Source organism: Hemiscyllium ocellatum, chromosome 50, assembly GCF_020745735.1.
Source record: "Hemiscyllium ocellatum isolate sHemOce1 chromosome 50, sHemOce1.pat.X.cur, whole genome shotgun sequence".
NCBI lineage: Eukaryota > Metazoa > Chordata > Chondrichthyes > Orectolobiformes > Hemiscylliidae > Hemiscyllium > Hemiscyllium ocellatum.
Window position 1 is genome coordinate 1,866,173 of NC_083450.1, and position 15,757 is coordinate 1,881,929.

Here is a 15,757-nt window from a genome sequence, read left to right on the forward strand (position 1 = left end):
ACCCAGGTATAACCAGTATCACACACACACACACACCTCCCCCTCACTAACCCAGCCCAGACCCAGGTATAACAGATATCAGACACACCTGCCCCCTCACTAACCCAGCCCTGACCCAGGTATAACCAGTATCACACACACCTCCCCCTCACTAACCCAGCCCACACCCAGGTATAACCAGTATCACACACACACACACCTCCCCCTCACTAACCCAGCCCTGACCCAGGTATAACCAGTATCACACACACACACACCTCCCCCTCACTAACCCAGCCCTGACCCAGGTATAACCAGTATCACACACACACACACCTCCCCCTCACTAACCCAGCCCTGACCCAGGTATAACCAGTATCACACACACCTCCCCCTCACTAACCCAGCCCAGACCCAGGTATAACCAGTATCACACACTCCTCCCTCACTAACCCAGCCCTGACCCAGGTATAACCAGTATCACACACCTCCCCCCTCACTAACCCAGCCCTGACCCAGGTATAACCAGTATCACACACACACACACACACCTCCCCCTCACTAACCCAGCCCAGACCCAGGTATAACAGATATCAGACACACCTGCCCCCTCACTAACCCAGCCCTGACCCAGGTATAACCAGTATCACACACACCTCCCCCTCACTAACCCAGCCCACACCCAGGTATAACCAGTATCACACACACACACACCTCCCCCTCACTAACCCAGCCCTGACCCAGGTATAACCAGTATCACACACCTCCCCCTCACTAACCCAGCCCTGACCCAGGTATAACCAGTATCACACACACACACACCTCCCCCTCACTAACCCAGCCCAGACCCAGGTATAACAGGTATCAGACACTCCACCTCCTCACTAACCCAGCCCAGACCCAGGTATAACAGATATCAGACACACCTGCCCCCTCACTAACCCAGCCCTGACCCAGGTATAACCAGTATCACACACACCTCCCCCTCACTAACCCAGCCCACACCCAGGTATAACCAGTATCACACACACACACACCTCCCCCTCACTAACCCAGCCCTGACCCAGGTATAACCAGTATCACACACCTCCCCCCTCACTAACCCAGCCCTGACCCAGGTATAACAGGTATCAGACACTCCACCCTCCTCACTAACCCACCCAAGTACACGTTGTATCAGATATCTCTCGATGACTATGGACATCCACAGATGATGGTGGAAACCTACCTGCCCAGGCACGGCCAGGGGCTGTGCTGCCCCCGACACTGGGAACTGTGGTGCTTCAGGACCACATGGTCTGGGGTATGTACTCTGTGAGGTCTGTAGCGGAATAGGGCCCACTGGATACCTGGCCTGGTAAGCCTGGCCTGGGTAATAATGCTGCTGGGGCACAGCTCCAGGTACCTGCTGATATCCTTTAAAACAGAGAATATACAGGTTAGTAGACAGTGAGTGTTAGACACACAGCTGCTCAGGCACTGAGTACAGAGCAGGGAAACAGCTCGCAGATGGTCAGAAACATTCACTGAGATAAACACTTCAGCACATCTACAAACCTGAACAGTAATCTCCTGAAAACAGCTGAAATCACTCACAGCCAGGGCACCAGTGCCTAGCCAAATGCATGGGTAGACAATAACAGACTACGGAAGTGACCAAGTCTCTGCGCAGGGGGCGAAGGGTTCAGGTCTAACCAAGCACCTTTCTACTCCAAAACTTACCTTGAGGGGGCATGACTGATGAATTCATTTGACTTAGGAACCTGGAATGCTCACTGTGGACCTACAGAGAGTGAGAAAGAAAATGGATTCAGTTATCCCACTTTAGCCAGTCTGCATCAAGCTCATACTCAAAGGATATTGACGTATCCCAGAGAAGCTGCCATCTTGAAGCAGACCAGAGGGCCTCAGCTTCTGTATTCAGTCTATGCTGATTCCAACTGGATTCAGTCCCAAGAGTTCAGGTTCCTGCTCCTGAATCACTCCAGCCGTCAGAGGACAACAAACCCGGCTGGTTCCGCCCAGAGCAGAACCTCCTACTACACTGCCACAGCCAACAATGACAAATCACAAAGCTGGTAGAAACTGGCTCGTCATTGGATTAGGGATTGACGGTGATGGGAGAGGAATAGGAACACTGGAGTGATTCAGCCCATTACGGAAGTGATACTCACAGTCTGCAGTAAGCTCTCACAAAGTTTCCTAGCAGCTGAAAGACCCTCTGGTTTGGGATGACTGCAAGCAAAACAATTCAATTCATTAGAAAGGAATCACACTCAGCACCCTGACAGAACAGCTCCCTCGACACTGTCCCCACCAAACACTCCCAGGACAGGGGCAGCATGGGGTAGAGACAGAGTAACGCTCCCTTGACACGGTCCCCGGCTCAGGGACAGCATAGGGTTAGACACAGAGTAAAGCTCCCTCGATATTGTTCCCACCAAACACTCCCAGGACAGGGACAGCACTGCTTTAGAGACAGAGTAAAGCTCTCTCTACACTGTTCCCATATCTCCCCTTCTCATCAAACGCTCCCAGGACAGTGACAACACAAGGACTGATACAGAGTAAAGCTCCTACTACACTGTGCCCCATCTCACACTCCCAAAACAGGGACAGAACATTAAATACAGGGCAAAGCTTCCTCTACACTATCCCCCAATCAAACATTCCCAGGGTAGGGCAACAAAGGGCTAGATACAGTAATACTCCCTCTACACTGTCCCCACCAAATAGTCTCAGGACAGGGACAACACAGGGTGAGATACAGAGTAATACTCCCTCTACACTGTCCCCACCAAATAGTCTCAGGACAGGGACAACACAGGGTGAGATACAGAGTAATACTCCCTCTACACTGTCCCCACCAAATAGTCTCAGGACAGGGACAGCACAGGGTTAGCTACAGAGTAATATTCCCTCTACACTGTCCCCACCAAACACTCCCAGGTCAGGGACAGCACAGGGTGAGATACAGAGCTACACTCCTACTCCATGCAGTGAGGAGATGGATTCACATCAGCTGCAGATGGTGGAGACTCCCGATGAAGGAGTGAATGCTGAGTCCATCCCATTGCCACTGATACGGCCATTACATCAGTCATTGTTCCTCTCTCCTGTTCCACGCTATGTATTTGTGCTAGTTTGTGCATGCATTGTGAAATGGCTTCAGTGTGCAAGTGGCAGTCAACAAATAAAGTCAAATGTGGCATGGACGTAGTGCACTGACATGTCTCATCTAAACCGAGAACATGTAACCCATTGGAACCTTCTGGCAATGATTGTTAGTACCTGATATAGATGTACATTGGTTCAAAGGCCTCTCTCCCAGAGGCAGGCTCCAGGCAGCCTGAACCCTTCCCACGCAGGAAAACTTTGGCACCAGTCTCCGCCTGAATGTGCTGCAGGTAGGATCCACCTGGCCCCTCCACTTTCTCTTTAATGTTAAAGGCTGGATCAATCTGCTCCAGACCCACAAAAACTTTATCCTGAACATAATGCATCTGTGGAAGAAAGGAAGGAACAGATTATACATCAAGCACCAAGCAACGTGAATAGTGAAGCAAGAGCAACTCCGTCAACATTGCAGGTGCAGCATGAGCCAGTGGTATTTAAAGTGACTGACGTTGGGTGAGAAAGAAAACACTGGGCCAGTTTGAGCAACGGTGCCACATGATACGTGGAGTGGGGCGAGAGGCAGCTTTCACACTGCTTTATTCTGCTGTTTGGTTCTGGGAGAGATGTTAACCTTTTGAGAGGGCAGGAATGGGTGAGAGGTTCAGTGAAAACTCCCCAGAGCAAGAAAACAATTCATTAAAAACTAACAAACCAAATGGAATTATTCAACTGTAGCTGAATTAGGGGTAGTCTGATCAAGATAATTAAGGGATTCAGCAGGACGTATACAGAGAAACCCAGGACAAGCAGAAATCATCTTAACTTTCAGTATGGGCTAAATGTTCCACTGTAAGCTGCATACCAACCTCAAATCCCCCACACAGTGATTATCACTGACTGGGCCAGCATTTATCACCAATCCCTAACTGCCCAGACAGCAGTTCAGTGTCAACCTCATTGTCATGGGTCTGGCTTCAGGTGTAGGTAAGGCCAGCAGATCCCTTCCCTAAAAAACATCAGTAACCCCAGATGAGGCTTTCCAACAATGAAAAATAGTTGCATGGTTATCATTTATGTAATTCCAGATATTTATTGGACCACCTTTTGCCATGACAGGATTTGAACCCAGGTCCCCAGAACATTACCTGGGTCTCTGGGTTAATAGTCTAGCAACAACACAACTAAGTAACCACCTATCCTGAGGTAGATGAGGTATCAATTGAAAATGACAAAACTGAGATTGGTAGATGTTTAATAAGCCGAGGTATTCAAGCCTACGGAGCTAAGGAGGAGTTAAGATCCACATCAGCCATGAGCTCAGTGAGTGGGGATGACTCAACAAGTTGAAATAACCTGCTCCTGTTCCCTTGTAACACCCACACTGAGACGTCGTCCTCGTGAGTGAGGCTCCTTTGTGAAGTGTTTGAACAGGGATGGCAGTCACTAAAATGGCAGAGCTCAGAGCCAGCAGCCCGAGAGTGAAGGAGAGCTTCTGGAAAATACTTGTCAGGATTCATTTTCCATCTCAATGACTTCTCCATACTAGCCTCAAGCATGAAATGGCCATGTCTTTTTTTCAGTTTACCTTCATAATTAGGTCCCACTGTTCAGACGCAGTAAAGTAACACTGCAGGAGGTCAGAAAAGGTAACAGAGAATGAACAACTAGGATGATAAAACACACATTCAGGGTAGTTTCTGAGGAGAGGAACCTGGTGAAGAGAAGGTAACACAAGTAGATCCCCAAGGAGGTTGTGTGTGTTGGTCCTTTCTGATCAAACTTCTGTAACTGGAAATGAGTGCGCCCAATTCTAATATCTAAAGGTAGAACACGATCAGAACAACATGGAAGCAACAGAACAGGAGAGAGATGTACAGCAGATGGGTCTGCTTGTACAGCAACCTCAAACAAGAGGCTAAGGGATGGGCGATTTAAAACAGACGAGAAATTGCTTAACACAAAATTCACTATCCCACAATGCAGTGGATGTCAGGGCACTAAATAAACTTGAGAAGGATTTTTAATTAGCAATGGGTTACAGGGTTCTGGGTAGCAGGCAGGAACAGAGAGTTGAAGTTTAGAGGAGATCAGCCATGATCGCATTAAATGACAGGACAGATTTGAAGGACTGAATTGCCGAGCCCTGCTCCCAGTTTTATGTTCTCAGGGATGTTAAACTGGAATCTCTCACATGCCCTATCCCACTCTAGCTTTTGAAAGGAAGAGTCAGTGAGCAGTACTAATTATGATAGAGAAAACCTTCACTGGTAGCAGTCACACAATTAGGATTTGTCTCTCAACCAACTATGGCCATGACATTTATCAGGAACCAGGTGACAGGCTATCTGACAGGTCTGCGCAATCCCACACTCAAGTCAATGGTCTTTACCAGGAGTCACCAAACAGGGATTCGTTTTCTGCGAAAGACTGGTTGATTTATCTTGAAGACATACATATTACACAGGACCGGGTGTGAACGCTTTCATTCGAGATTCCAGCTCAGGCACAAGGAATGGAAGAGTACCTGTGACAGTTAGCCATTCACAAACTTGACGTGTGGAAGACAAGTGACAGAGTGATAGGTTTTCAGAGTGAACATTGTTGGGCTGTACAGTGAACCCCCGCCTTTCACTGGAAGTGGGGTTGTTCTCTCAGCCCAGTTTCTATTGGAGGACAGTATCAGCAGAACCACCAGCACTGCACATGTTCCACTTTCTTCATCCTCCTGATCCCCAACGTACAAAAGCAGAGTGCAAAAGGCAGAGCACTCTACACTAACCCCATCAAATGTTCCTCAGACAGGGACACCACAGGGTGGTACAGAGTAAAGCTTTCTCTACACTGTCTTGGGAACGCTGGTTGAGGGACATGGACAGCACAGGCTTATACTCCCAGGGCTCCGAATGATCACCAGTGCATTGACAACTGTTATCAATGTTGTACAGTAGTTGCATGGTATTCCTTCTAATTGAGTAATGCAGAGGTACAGAAAGCTGAGTTCACACACACCGCTTTTCAGAGCCACAGAGTGAGGGACTAATTCAGACCTAAATGGTCTTTAAGAGACTGTACTTACCCCAGCTTGTGATTTCGCTGTGGTGGTTGTAGGGTGAGTAACAGGGGCTGGCTGGTGATAGACAGTAACCATTGGACCATTGAACTGCGAGCCGGAAGCACTAACAGCCTTTATAACTCCACCTGCAATGATCTCTTTAATCCGGTTCACAGCCTCTGCAAAGAATCCAGTATAAATGATAAAACTTAACTACTGATTTATCAGGTACAATCAAAAGACCAATTCTATAACTGTCTCAGCTTCCCTCCTTTCCATTCTGCACTGGTTACAAAGGCCCAACAACGTCTCTTCTTCCTCTGGCAGCTGAGGACATTTGGCATGATGGCGAATACCCTTGCCACCTTTTATAGGTGTGCCAGAGTGCATTCTATCTGAATGTATCATTACCTGGATCAGCGACGGTTACAGAGAGTGGTAAACTCGGCCTGGACAATCACAAAGGCCAACCTCCCATCTATAGAAACCATCTACCAGGCCCGCTGTCAAGGAAAGGCCACCAGCATTCTCAAAGATCCATCCCACCCTGGCAATGTTTTTCTACAACCTCTACCATCGGGGAGAAGGTACAGAAGCCTGAACACACACACACACCAGCCGGTTTCATAACAGTTTCTACCCTGTTGTTAGAATTCTGAATGGACTCAAACTCTTAACATTCACCTGTCCCTGTGTTTTTGTTTTTGCTGCTGTTTCCCTATTATTTACTATCTATGCTGCGTAACTCTGGGATCTGCCTGTATTGCTCACAAGACAAAGCTTTTCACTGTGCCTCGGTACACGTGACAATCAATTCAATTCAATGCAACTCAAAGTGTCACATACTTGCTGAGGGGAAGTTTAACAATTCCCAAAAGCAACCATGGGCTTGGTTAGCATATCAATCTAATCCTGCTCTCAATCACACATCCACCCAAAACTGCCAGTGTATCATGGCACGTATAAAAATAAAACTGACGTGGCATGGTGCTCCCTCAGCACTGACCCTCCGACAGTGCGGCGCTCCCTCAGCGCTGACCCTCCGACAGTGCGGCGCTCCCTCAGCGCTGACCCTCCGACAGTGCGGCGCTCCCTCAGCGCTGACCCTCCGACAGTGCGGCGCTCCCTCAGCGCTGACCCTCCGACAGTGCGGCGCTCCCTCAGCGCTGACCCTCCGACAGTGCGGCGCTCCCTCAGCGCTGACCCTCCGACAGTGCGGCGCTCCCTCAGCGCTGACCCTCCGACAGTGCGGCGCTCCCTCAGCGCTGACCCTCCGACAGTGCGGCGCTCCCTCAGCGCTGACCCTCCGACAGTGCGGCGCTCCCTCAGCACTGACCCTCCGACAGTGCGGCGCTCCCTCAGCACTGACCCTCCGACAGTGCGGCGCTCCCTCAGCGCTGACCTCCGACAGTGAGGCGTTCCCTCAGCGCTGACCTCCGACAGTGAGGCGCTCCCTCAGCGCTGACCCTCCGACAGTGAGGCGCTCCCTCAGCGCTGACCCTCCGACAGTGAGGCGCTCCCTCAGCACTGACCCTCCGACAGTGCGGCGCTCCCTCAGCACTGACCCTCCGACAGTGCGGCGCTCCCTCAGCACTGACCCTCCGACAGTGCCAACTCCATCAGTGAGGACTCTCTGACAGTGCTATGCACCCTCAGCACTGACCAGGCAACAGTGCCCATCCTTCAGCACTAACTCCCACAATGCAGCGTCCCCACTGTACTGAGCAAGCCTCAATACTGGACCTTTTGAAAACTCATTGCTTTCTCAGTATTCCACAGAGACCGTCTTTCCAAACATTGGGTTAGGGTTAACATCTATCATATGGTTAAAACCCACAACTCTTTGAAGCAGGAAGGTTGGCACTGTATTCACTATTGGGCTGTATAGTGAACCCCCGCCTTTCACTGGAAGTGGGGTTGTTCTCTCAGCCCAGTTTCTATTGGAGGACAGTATCAGCAGAACCACCAGCACTGCACATGTTCCACTTTCTTCATCCTCCTGATCCCCAACGTACAAAAGCAGAGTGCAAAAGGCAGAACATTCTACACTATCACCCATCACACATTCCCAGTACAGGCACTGTATGGACTTAAAAGCAGAGGCATGTGTTCACATCCTCATTTACTAATGGCTGATTACCAGTCCCTCACCCATACAGGCTGTGATAACACACAGTGCACAGAATGCTGGCCTGGCTCACTAACTAATGACTGATTACCAGTCCCTCACCCATACAGGCTGTGATAACACACAGTGCACAGAATGCTGGCCTGGCTCACTAACTAATGACTGATTACCAGTCCCTCACCCATACAGGCTGTGATAACACACAGTGCACAGAATGCTGGCCTGGCTCACTAACTAATGACTGATTACCAGTCCCTCACCCATACAGGCTGTGATAACACACAGTGCACAGAATGCTGGCCTGGCTCACTAACTAATGGCTGATTACCAGTCCCTCACCCATACAGGCTGTGATAACACACAGTGCACAGAATGCTGGCCTGGCTCACTAACTAATGACTGATTACCAGTCCCTCACCCATACAGGCTGTGATAACACACAGTGCACAGAATGCTGGCCTGGCTCACTAACTAAAGCAGCAGAAAACAGAAATTAAAGCTGGCCTGAACTTCAGAGAGGCCAGACTCAACAGCTTGATACTTACTGTCAACAACATCCCGAGTCTGCCCTTGGATGTGCAGATACAGGGCACGATCGCTGCAAGGGGTGTAATAAGAAACAGAAGTAAGAATCTTTCTTCAAGCTTAATGTGGAATAAAAACAATCCAAAATGGCCTGGTGCTGCAAACTGGACAGCAGCAGCAGCTCAAAGACCGAGTAACCCTCAGTTTCCAGAGAAGGCACTGTTCCTTCAGGTCTACAGCTGGCCTCAGTGCCCTATTAAGGACAAAAGAGGCAAAAGAACAGGCTCTGACAGGGGCGCGATACCATTCGGATGTGAAGGCGGAGCTACAGCCTAACAGATCATGGAGAGGAATCAGTATTCTAGTGCAAGTCCCAACCTGGATTCTGTTCCTGGATTCGGTCTTGAACAATGAGCTGATTCCAAGATGTGAGCCAGACTGCTACTCACCAACCACAAGCTGAGGCCAGCCAGAAGAATAAAGATTGGATGGCATAAGCTCCCAGATCGGAGTGAGTAGATTCAGTAAAGGCAGGAACAGAGTTCCCGTGAACAAGGACATACCCTGGTGTGGCTTGTACTTTCTCCTCTGGTGCCATGAATCTCCCTCGTGTAGACACAGCTGCTCCAGTCAGCCGGCTCACCTACGTCAGGACAGACAACTTCAAATCATCTCAAATGTTATTTCAAATAGAATAGAATTATACAATCCCTATCGTGTAGAACAAAGCCATTCGGCCCACCAAGTCCACACCAACTCTCTGAAGAGCACGCCACCCAGGCTCACCATTACCCTCCCTCCCACAATCCTGTCCCCATAAGCCTGCATTTCCCATGGCTAATTACTTGCCTGTATATCCCTGGACACTATGGGACAATTTCCCACAGCCAACCCACCCTAACCTGCACATCCCTGGGCACTATGAGACAATTTCCCACGGCCAACCCACCCTAACCTGCACATCCCTGGGCACTATGGGACAATTTCCCATGGCCAATCCACCCTAACCTGCACATCCCTGGACACTATGGGACAATTTCCCATGGCCAATCCACCCTAACCTGCACATCCCTGGGCACTGTGGGACAATTTCCCACGGCCAATCCACCCTAACCTGCACATCCCTGGGCACTATGAGACAATTTCCCACGGCCAACCCACCCTAACCTGCACATCCCTGGGCACTATGAGACAATTTCCCACGGCCAACCCACCCTAACCTGCACATCCCTGGGCACTATGAGACAATTTCCCATGGCCAATCCACCCTAACCTGCACATCCCTGGGCACTATGAGACAATTTCCCATGGCCAATCCACCCTAACCTGCACATCCCTGGGCACTGTGGGACAATTTCCCATGGCCAACCCACCCTAACCTGCACATCCCTGGGCACTATGAGACAATTTCCCACGGCCAATTCACCCTAACCTGCACATCCCTGGGTACTATGGGACAATTTCCCATGGCCAACCCACCCTAACCTGCACATCCCTGGGTACTATGGGACAATTTCCCACGGCCAATTCACCCTAACCTGTACATCCCTGGGCACTATGGGACAATTTCCCATGGCCAATCCACCCTAACCTGCACATCCCTGGACACTATGGGACAATTTCCCATGGCCAATCCACCCTAACCTGCACATCCCTGGACACTATGGGACAATTTCCCACGGCCAATCCACCCTAACCTGCACATCCCTAGGCACTATGGGACAATTTCCCATGGCCAATCCACCCTAACCTGCACATCCCTGGGCACTATGGGACAATTTCCCATGGCCAATCCACCCTAACCTGCACATTTTTGGACTGTGGGAGGAAACCAGACCCATAGCACCAGAAGTAAACCCACGCAGAAACAGGGAGATTGTGCAAACTCCATACAGACAGTCGTCTGAGGGTGGAACTGAACTCGGTTGCTAGTGTGGTGAGGCAGCAGTGCTAACCACTGAGCCAACGTGCTGGCCTTTATAATATTCATAACCAGATCTTTAAAATGAAAACCCCATTGATCCCTCAAGAGAAATGTCATCACTAAACAGTTTGGAAAATCTGATTAAAGCCATGGAGGAAATTTTAATCGTAGAGGGAGCAACATATAGAGACAAGAAACCTTTGAGTAGGCGGCACCCCTTCAAGGCCCAGAGTCACACCACATAAATGGATATGCTGCAACATACACCTTGCATGTGAAACCTGAAACAGAATCAGTTAAATGAAGAACCCAGAGTTCAAGCACAGACCTCTCCACAACCATTGGAGAGAACCAGAGGTCCCTATACTCTCTCACAGAAAGACTGCTCCAGTCAGAGCCCCTTCCCTTCCTATGAAGGGGTTGCTCTGGTCAGAGTCCATCACACACACACACACACACACACACAGAGCTCTGTTCCCCTTACTCCAAGTGGACTGTTTCCTCCAGATAGTTCTCTCACCTCGTCCTGAGTCTGCCCTCGGGTGAGCAGATTTCGACAGTTGATGGGGACATCATTGATTTCGACCTCAGCGACCACCAGGTCATCCTTGTTTTTTGCAGCAGCTGCTGCCACACTCTTCGCAGGGAGAGTTGCCTGCAAACAACAGAAGGGTCAGCAATAACCCAGGCAAGAGGGACAGTCGACATTCGATTAGGTCATGTTTAATCAAGCCCACTTTCCCACTAAATTCCCACGGACCTCAAATCCCCAAGATTCTAAAGTGATCAAGTCACCTGAATCTTTTAGACTCAATGACTGAGCATCCACTGCTCTGTGGCATCACAAATTCCAAAGATCTACATCGCAAAATTGAAGAAATGTCTCCTCACTGAATCAAAGGAAAGGGCAGCACAAACGGAGGACATTCTGCCATCTATCTGGTCTTGCAAATTGGAAGTGAGCTCTCCAGATTCATCCCACTATCCAGGTCTTGGTCCAGAGCCCTGCAGCTGAGGATACTGCACCCACAGCTTCTGGATGCAAAGTGCCTTTCTCAGCTCCTCTAAATACTCCAATGTTATGCACACTGTGAATGATTTGTTGTGGTTTGTGAACTAGGGACAACCAAATCCACTGCAGACCATAATCCCTACTGTTTCAGCTGTTTGGAAGAAATATGAACACCCAGTACTGAAGTTAGCAACTGAGTCACACTCAAAACAGTGAGGCTTTTCTATAATCACAACACAGGCAACCACCTCACTGCTAAAACTGACTTGCAATCTTAACACTGAATTAACATAGACAGAGAAGAAGTTGCTGAGGCCTACCACAGTGGAACATAGTTATTTCTGATAAATATATTTGTGGGAGCACATTACACAAGGGACAAACTTAGAAAAAAAACTGATTCATTTTGAAACAGAGTCATTCAGCACAAAAACAGATCCTTCGGTAAACCAGTCCATCTCGAACAAAATAACAAACTAAACCAGTCCCACCTGCCTGCGATTGGCCCATATCCCTCCAAACCTTTGCTATTCATGTACTTATTTAAATGGCTTTAAATGTTGTAACTGTACCTGCATCCTTCCCTTCCTCTGGAAGTTCATCCCACCAAATCAGTGTAGAAAAAAAATGCCCCCATGTCCTTTTTAAATCTTTTTCCTCTCACCTTAAAAACATGACCGCTAGTCTTGAACTCCCCCACCCTAGGGAAAAGACACCTGCCATCCATCTTATCTATGCCCTTCATGATTTTATAAACCTCTACAAGGTCACACCTCAACCTCCTACATGTCAATGAAAAACCAATCACAGATTATCCAGCTTCTCCTTCCTACTCGAACCCTCCATTCACAGCAACATTCTGGTAAATCTTTTCGGAACCCACACCACCTTAATAATATCCTTCCTAGAAGAGGGACACCGGAACTGGACCCAGAAACAGCCTGAAATCATGGAACTGCCTTGCAGAGTGCACTGTGGGTCAGCCTATAGCACAGAGACTGCTGCAGCTCACCACCAGCTTCTCAAGGGGAACTAGGTACAGGCAAGAAAGGCTGGGGCCCAGCCAGCAATGCCCAGCTCACACAAATCCAGTCTCAAAGTAAAGACACCAGAATCTTGCATATTTGTTCTTTCACAACTTTAATGGACAAAGCCAGCCACCCCATCTTCACCACTTCACACTGTGAGCTGGGCCCTGCTATAATGCCCTCACAGAGACCAGTGATTTTGTACCTGCTCAGGAGCAAGCTGACTGGGCTTCAGCTTTCCTTTTGCTATCAGCATGGCATTGATCTTGGCAGCAACAGCTGCTGCTGCATCTAACGCTCCAGAAGCCGGGGCGACAGAACCGACACTCATTGCCATTCCTGGTGATGGAGCACCAGTGCAGAGCGGCAGAGAAGCAGGCACTGAACCCGTCACAAAGGTGGTTGTTGGCATTGTGGCCTGTGCTGGCATCACGCCAGGCAACGAGCCATTAATGGCAGGACCAGGCTGGTCCCACTTGCTGCGTCGTCTGCAAAAAAGGAGAAGTCATTATTTTCCATGTTCAATTAAAGAGACTGAGGAGTGCAGCAGAGTTGAGGCATCTGGTAAATCACACATCTCCTCAAAGCAATCCTGTCTCCCGTTAACCAGATTTTTCTATCTCTCCTTCTCCCCAGTTTATTTAGTCATAGAGATGTACAGCATGGAAACAGACCCTTCGGTCCAACCAGATATCCCAACCCAATCTCATCCCACCTGCCAGCACCCGGCCCATATCCCTCCAAACCCTTCCTATTCATATACCCATCCAAATGCCTCTTAAATGTTGTAATTGTACCAGCCCCCACCACTTCCTCTGGCAGCTCATTCCATACACGTACCACCCTATGGGTGAAATAGTTGCCCCTTAGGTCTCTTTTATATCTTTCCCCTCTCACCCTAAACCTATGCCCCTCTAGTTCTGGACTCCCCCACCCCAGGGAAAAGACTTTGCCTATTTACCCTATCCAGGCCCCTCAAGATTTTATAAACCTCTATAAGGTCACCCCTCAGCCTCCGACGCTCCAGGGAAAACAGCCCCAGCCTGTTCAGCCTCTCCCTGTAGCTCAGATCCTCCAACCCTGGAAACATCCTTGTAAATCTTCTCTGAACCCTTTCAAGTTTCACATTCTCCAGCTGGTTTTCTCTCTCTCTCTCGCTCCCATTCTCCAGCTGGTTTTCTCTCTCTCTCGCTCCCATTCTCCAGCTGGTTTTCTCTCTCTCTCTCTCCCTCCCATTCTCCAGCTGGTTTTCTCTCTCTCTCGCTCCCATTCTCCAGCTGGTTTTCTCTCTCTCTCTCTCTCTCCCTCCCATTCTCCAGCTGGTTCTCTCTCTATCCCATTCTCCAGCTGATTCTCTCTCTCTCTCCCATTCTCCAGCTGGTTTTCTCTCTCTCTCTCCCATTCTCCAGCTGGTTCTCTCTCTCTCTCTCTCCCATTCTCCAGCTGGTTCTCTCTCTCTCTCTCTCTCTCTCTCTCTCTCCCATTCTCCAGCTGGTTTTCTCTCTCTCTCTCTCCCATTCTCCAGCTGGTTTTCTCTCTCTCTCTCTCTCTCTCTCCCATTCTCCAGCTGGTTTTCTCTCTCTCTCTCTCTCCCATTCTCCAGCTGGTTTTCTCTCTCTCTCTCTCTCCCATTCTCCAGCTGGTTTTCTCTCTCTCTCTCCCATTCTCCAGCTGGTTTTCTCTCTCTCTCTCCCATTCTCCAGCTGGTTTTCTCTCTCTCTCTCCCATTCTCCAGCTGGTTCTCTCTCTCTCTCTCTCTCTCTCTCTCCCATTCTCCAGCTGGTTTTCTCTCTCTCTCTCTCCCATTCTCCAGCTGGTTTTCTCTCTCTCTCTCTCTCTCCCATTCTCCAGCTGGTTTTCTCTCTCTCTCTCTCCCATTCTCCAGCTGGTTCTCTCTCTCTCCCATTCTCCAGCTGATTCTCTCTCTCTCTCTCCCATTCTCCAGCTGGTTTTCTCTCTCTCTCTCCCATTCTCCAGCTGGTTCTCTCTCTCTCTCTCTCTCTCTCCCCCATTCTCCAGCTGGTTTTCTCTCTCTCTCTCTCCCATTCTCCAGCTGGTTTTCTCTCTCTCTCTCTCTCCCATTCTCCAGCTGGTTTTCTCTCTCTCTCTCTCTCCCATTCTCCAGCTGGTTTTCTCTCTCTCTCTCTCTCCCATTCTCCAGCTGGTTTTCTCTCTCTCTCTCTCTCTCCCATTCTCCAGCTGGTTTTCTCTCTCTCTCTCCCTCTCTCTCTCTCTCTCACTCTCCCATTCTCCAGCTGGTTTTCTCTCTCTCTCTCTCTCTCTCTCTCCCATTCTCCAGCTGGTTTTCTCTCTCTCTCTCTCTCCCATTCTCCAGCTGGTTTTCTCTCTCTCTCTCTCTCTCTCTCTCTCCCATTCTCCAGCTGGTTTTCTCTCTCTCTCTCCCATTCTCCAGCTGGTTTTCTCTCTCTCTCTCTCCCATTCTCCAGCTGGTTTTCTCTCTCTCTCTCTCTCTCTCCCATTCTCCAGCTGGTTTTCTCTCTCTCTCTCTCTCTCTCTCTCCCATTCTCCAGCTGGTTTTCTCTCTCTCTCTCTCTCTCTCTCTCTCTCCCATTCTCCAGCTGGTTTTCTCTCTCTCTCTCTCTCTCTCTCTCTCCCATTCTCCAGCTGGTTTTCTCTCTCTCTCTCTCTCTCCCATTCTCCAGCTGGTTTTCTCTCTCTCTCTCTCTCTCTCTCCCATTCTCCAGCTGGTTTTCTCTCTCTCTCTCTCTCTCTCCCATTCTCCAGCTGGTTTTCTCTCTCTCTCTCTCTCCCATTCTCCAGCTGGTTTTCTCTCTCTCTCTCTCTCCCATTCTCCAGCTGGTTTTCTCTCTCTCTCTCTCTCCCATTCTCCAGCTGGTTTTCTCTCTCTCTCTCTCTCCCATTCTCCAGCTGGTTTTCTCTCTCTCTCTCTCTCTCTCCCATTCTCCAGCTGGTTTTCTCTCTCTCTCTCTCTCCCATTCTCCAGCTGGTTTTCTCTCTCTCTCTCTCTCTC

At 49.4% G+C, this 15,757-nt stretch overlaps 2 protein-coding genes across 2 annotated transcripts in view; one reads left to right on the forward strand and one right to left on the reverse strand.

Moving 5' to 3' along the window:
- Nucleotides 1-13,248, reverse strand: part of LOC132805634 (KH homology domain-containing protein 4-like) — a 25,919-nt gene extending 12,671 nt beyond the window's left edge. Inside the window, exons 1-9 of the mRNA XM_060820823.1 lie at nucleotides 12,971-13,248; nucleotides 11,246-11,380; nucleotides 9,365-9,444; nucleotides 8,822-8,874; nucleotides 6,173-6,327; nucleotides 3,271-3,482; nucleotides 2,154-2,214; nucleotides 1,702-1,762; nucleotides 1,208-1,395 (exon numbers count right to left, since the gene is read on the reverse strand). Coding sequence (XP_060676806.1) covers nucleotides 1,208-1,395; nucleotides 1,702-1,762; nucleotides 2,154-2,214; nucleotides 3,271-3,482; nucleotides 6,173-6,327; nucleotides 8,822-8,874; nucleotides 9,365-9,444; nucleotides 11,246-11,380; nucleotides 12,971-13,195 — 1,170 coding nt within the window. The 5' untranslated portion in view covers nucleotides 13,196-13,248. The remainder of the gene's footprint in view (nucleotides 1-1,207; nucleotides 1,396-1,701; nucleotides 1,763-2,153; nucleotides 2,215-3,270; nucleotides 3,483-6,172; nucleotides 6,328-8,821; nucleotides 8,875-9,364; nucleotides 9,445-11,245; nucleotides 11,381-12,970) is intronic.
- The window catches only part of LOC132805514 (pyruvate kinase PKM-like), an 11,059-nt gene continuing 8,519 nt past the window's right edge, over nucleotides 13,218-15,757 (forward strand). Inside the window, exon 1 of the mRNA XM_060820626.1 lies at nucleotides 13,218-13,316. Coding sequence (XP_060676609.1) covers nucleotides 13,218-13,316 — 99 coding nt within the window. The remainder of the gene's footprint in view (nucleotides 13,317-15,757) is intronic.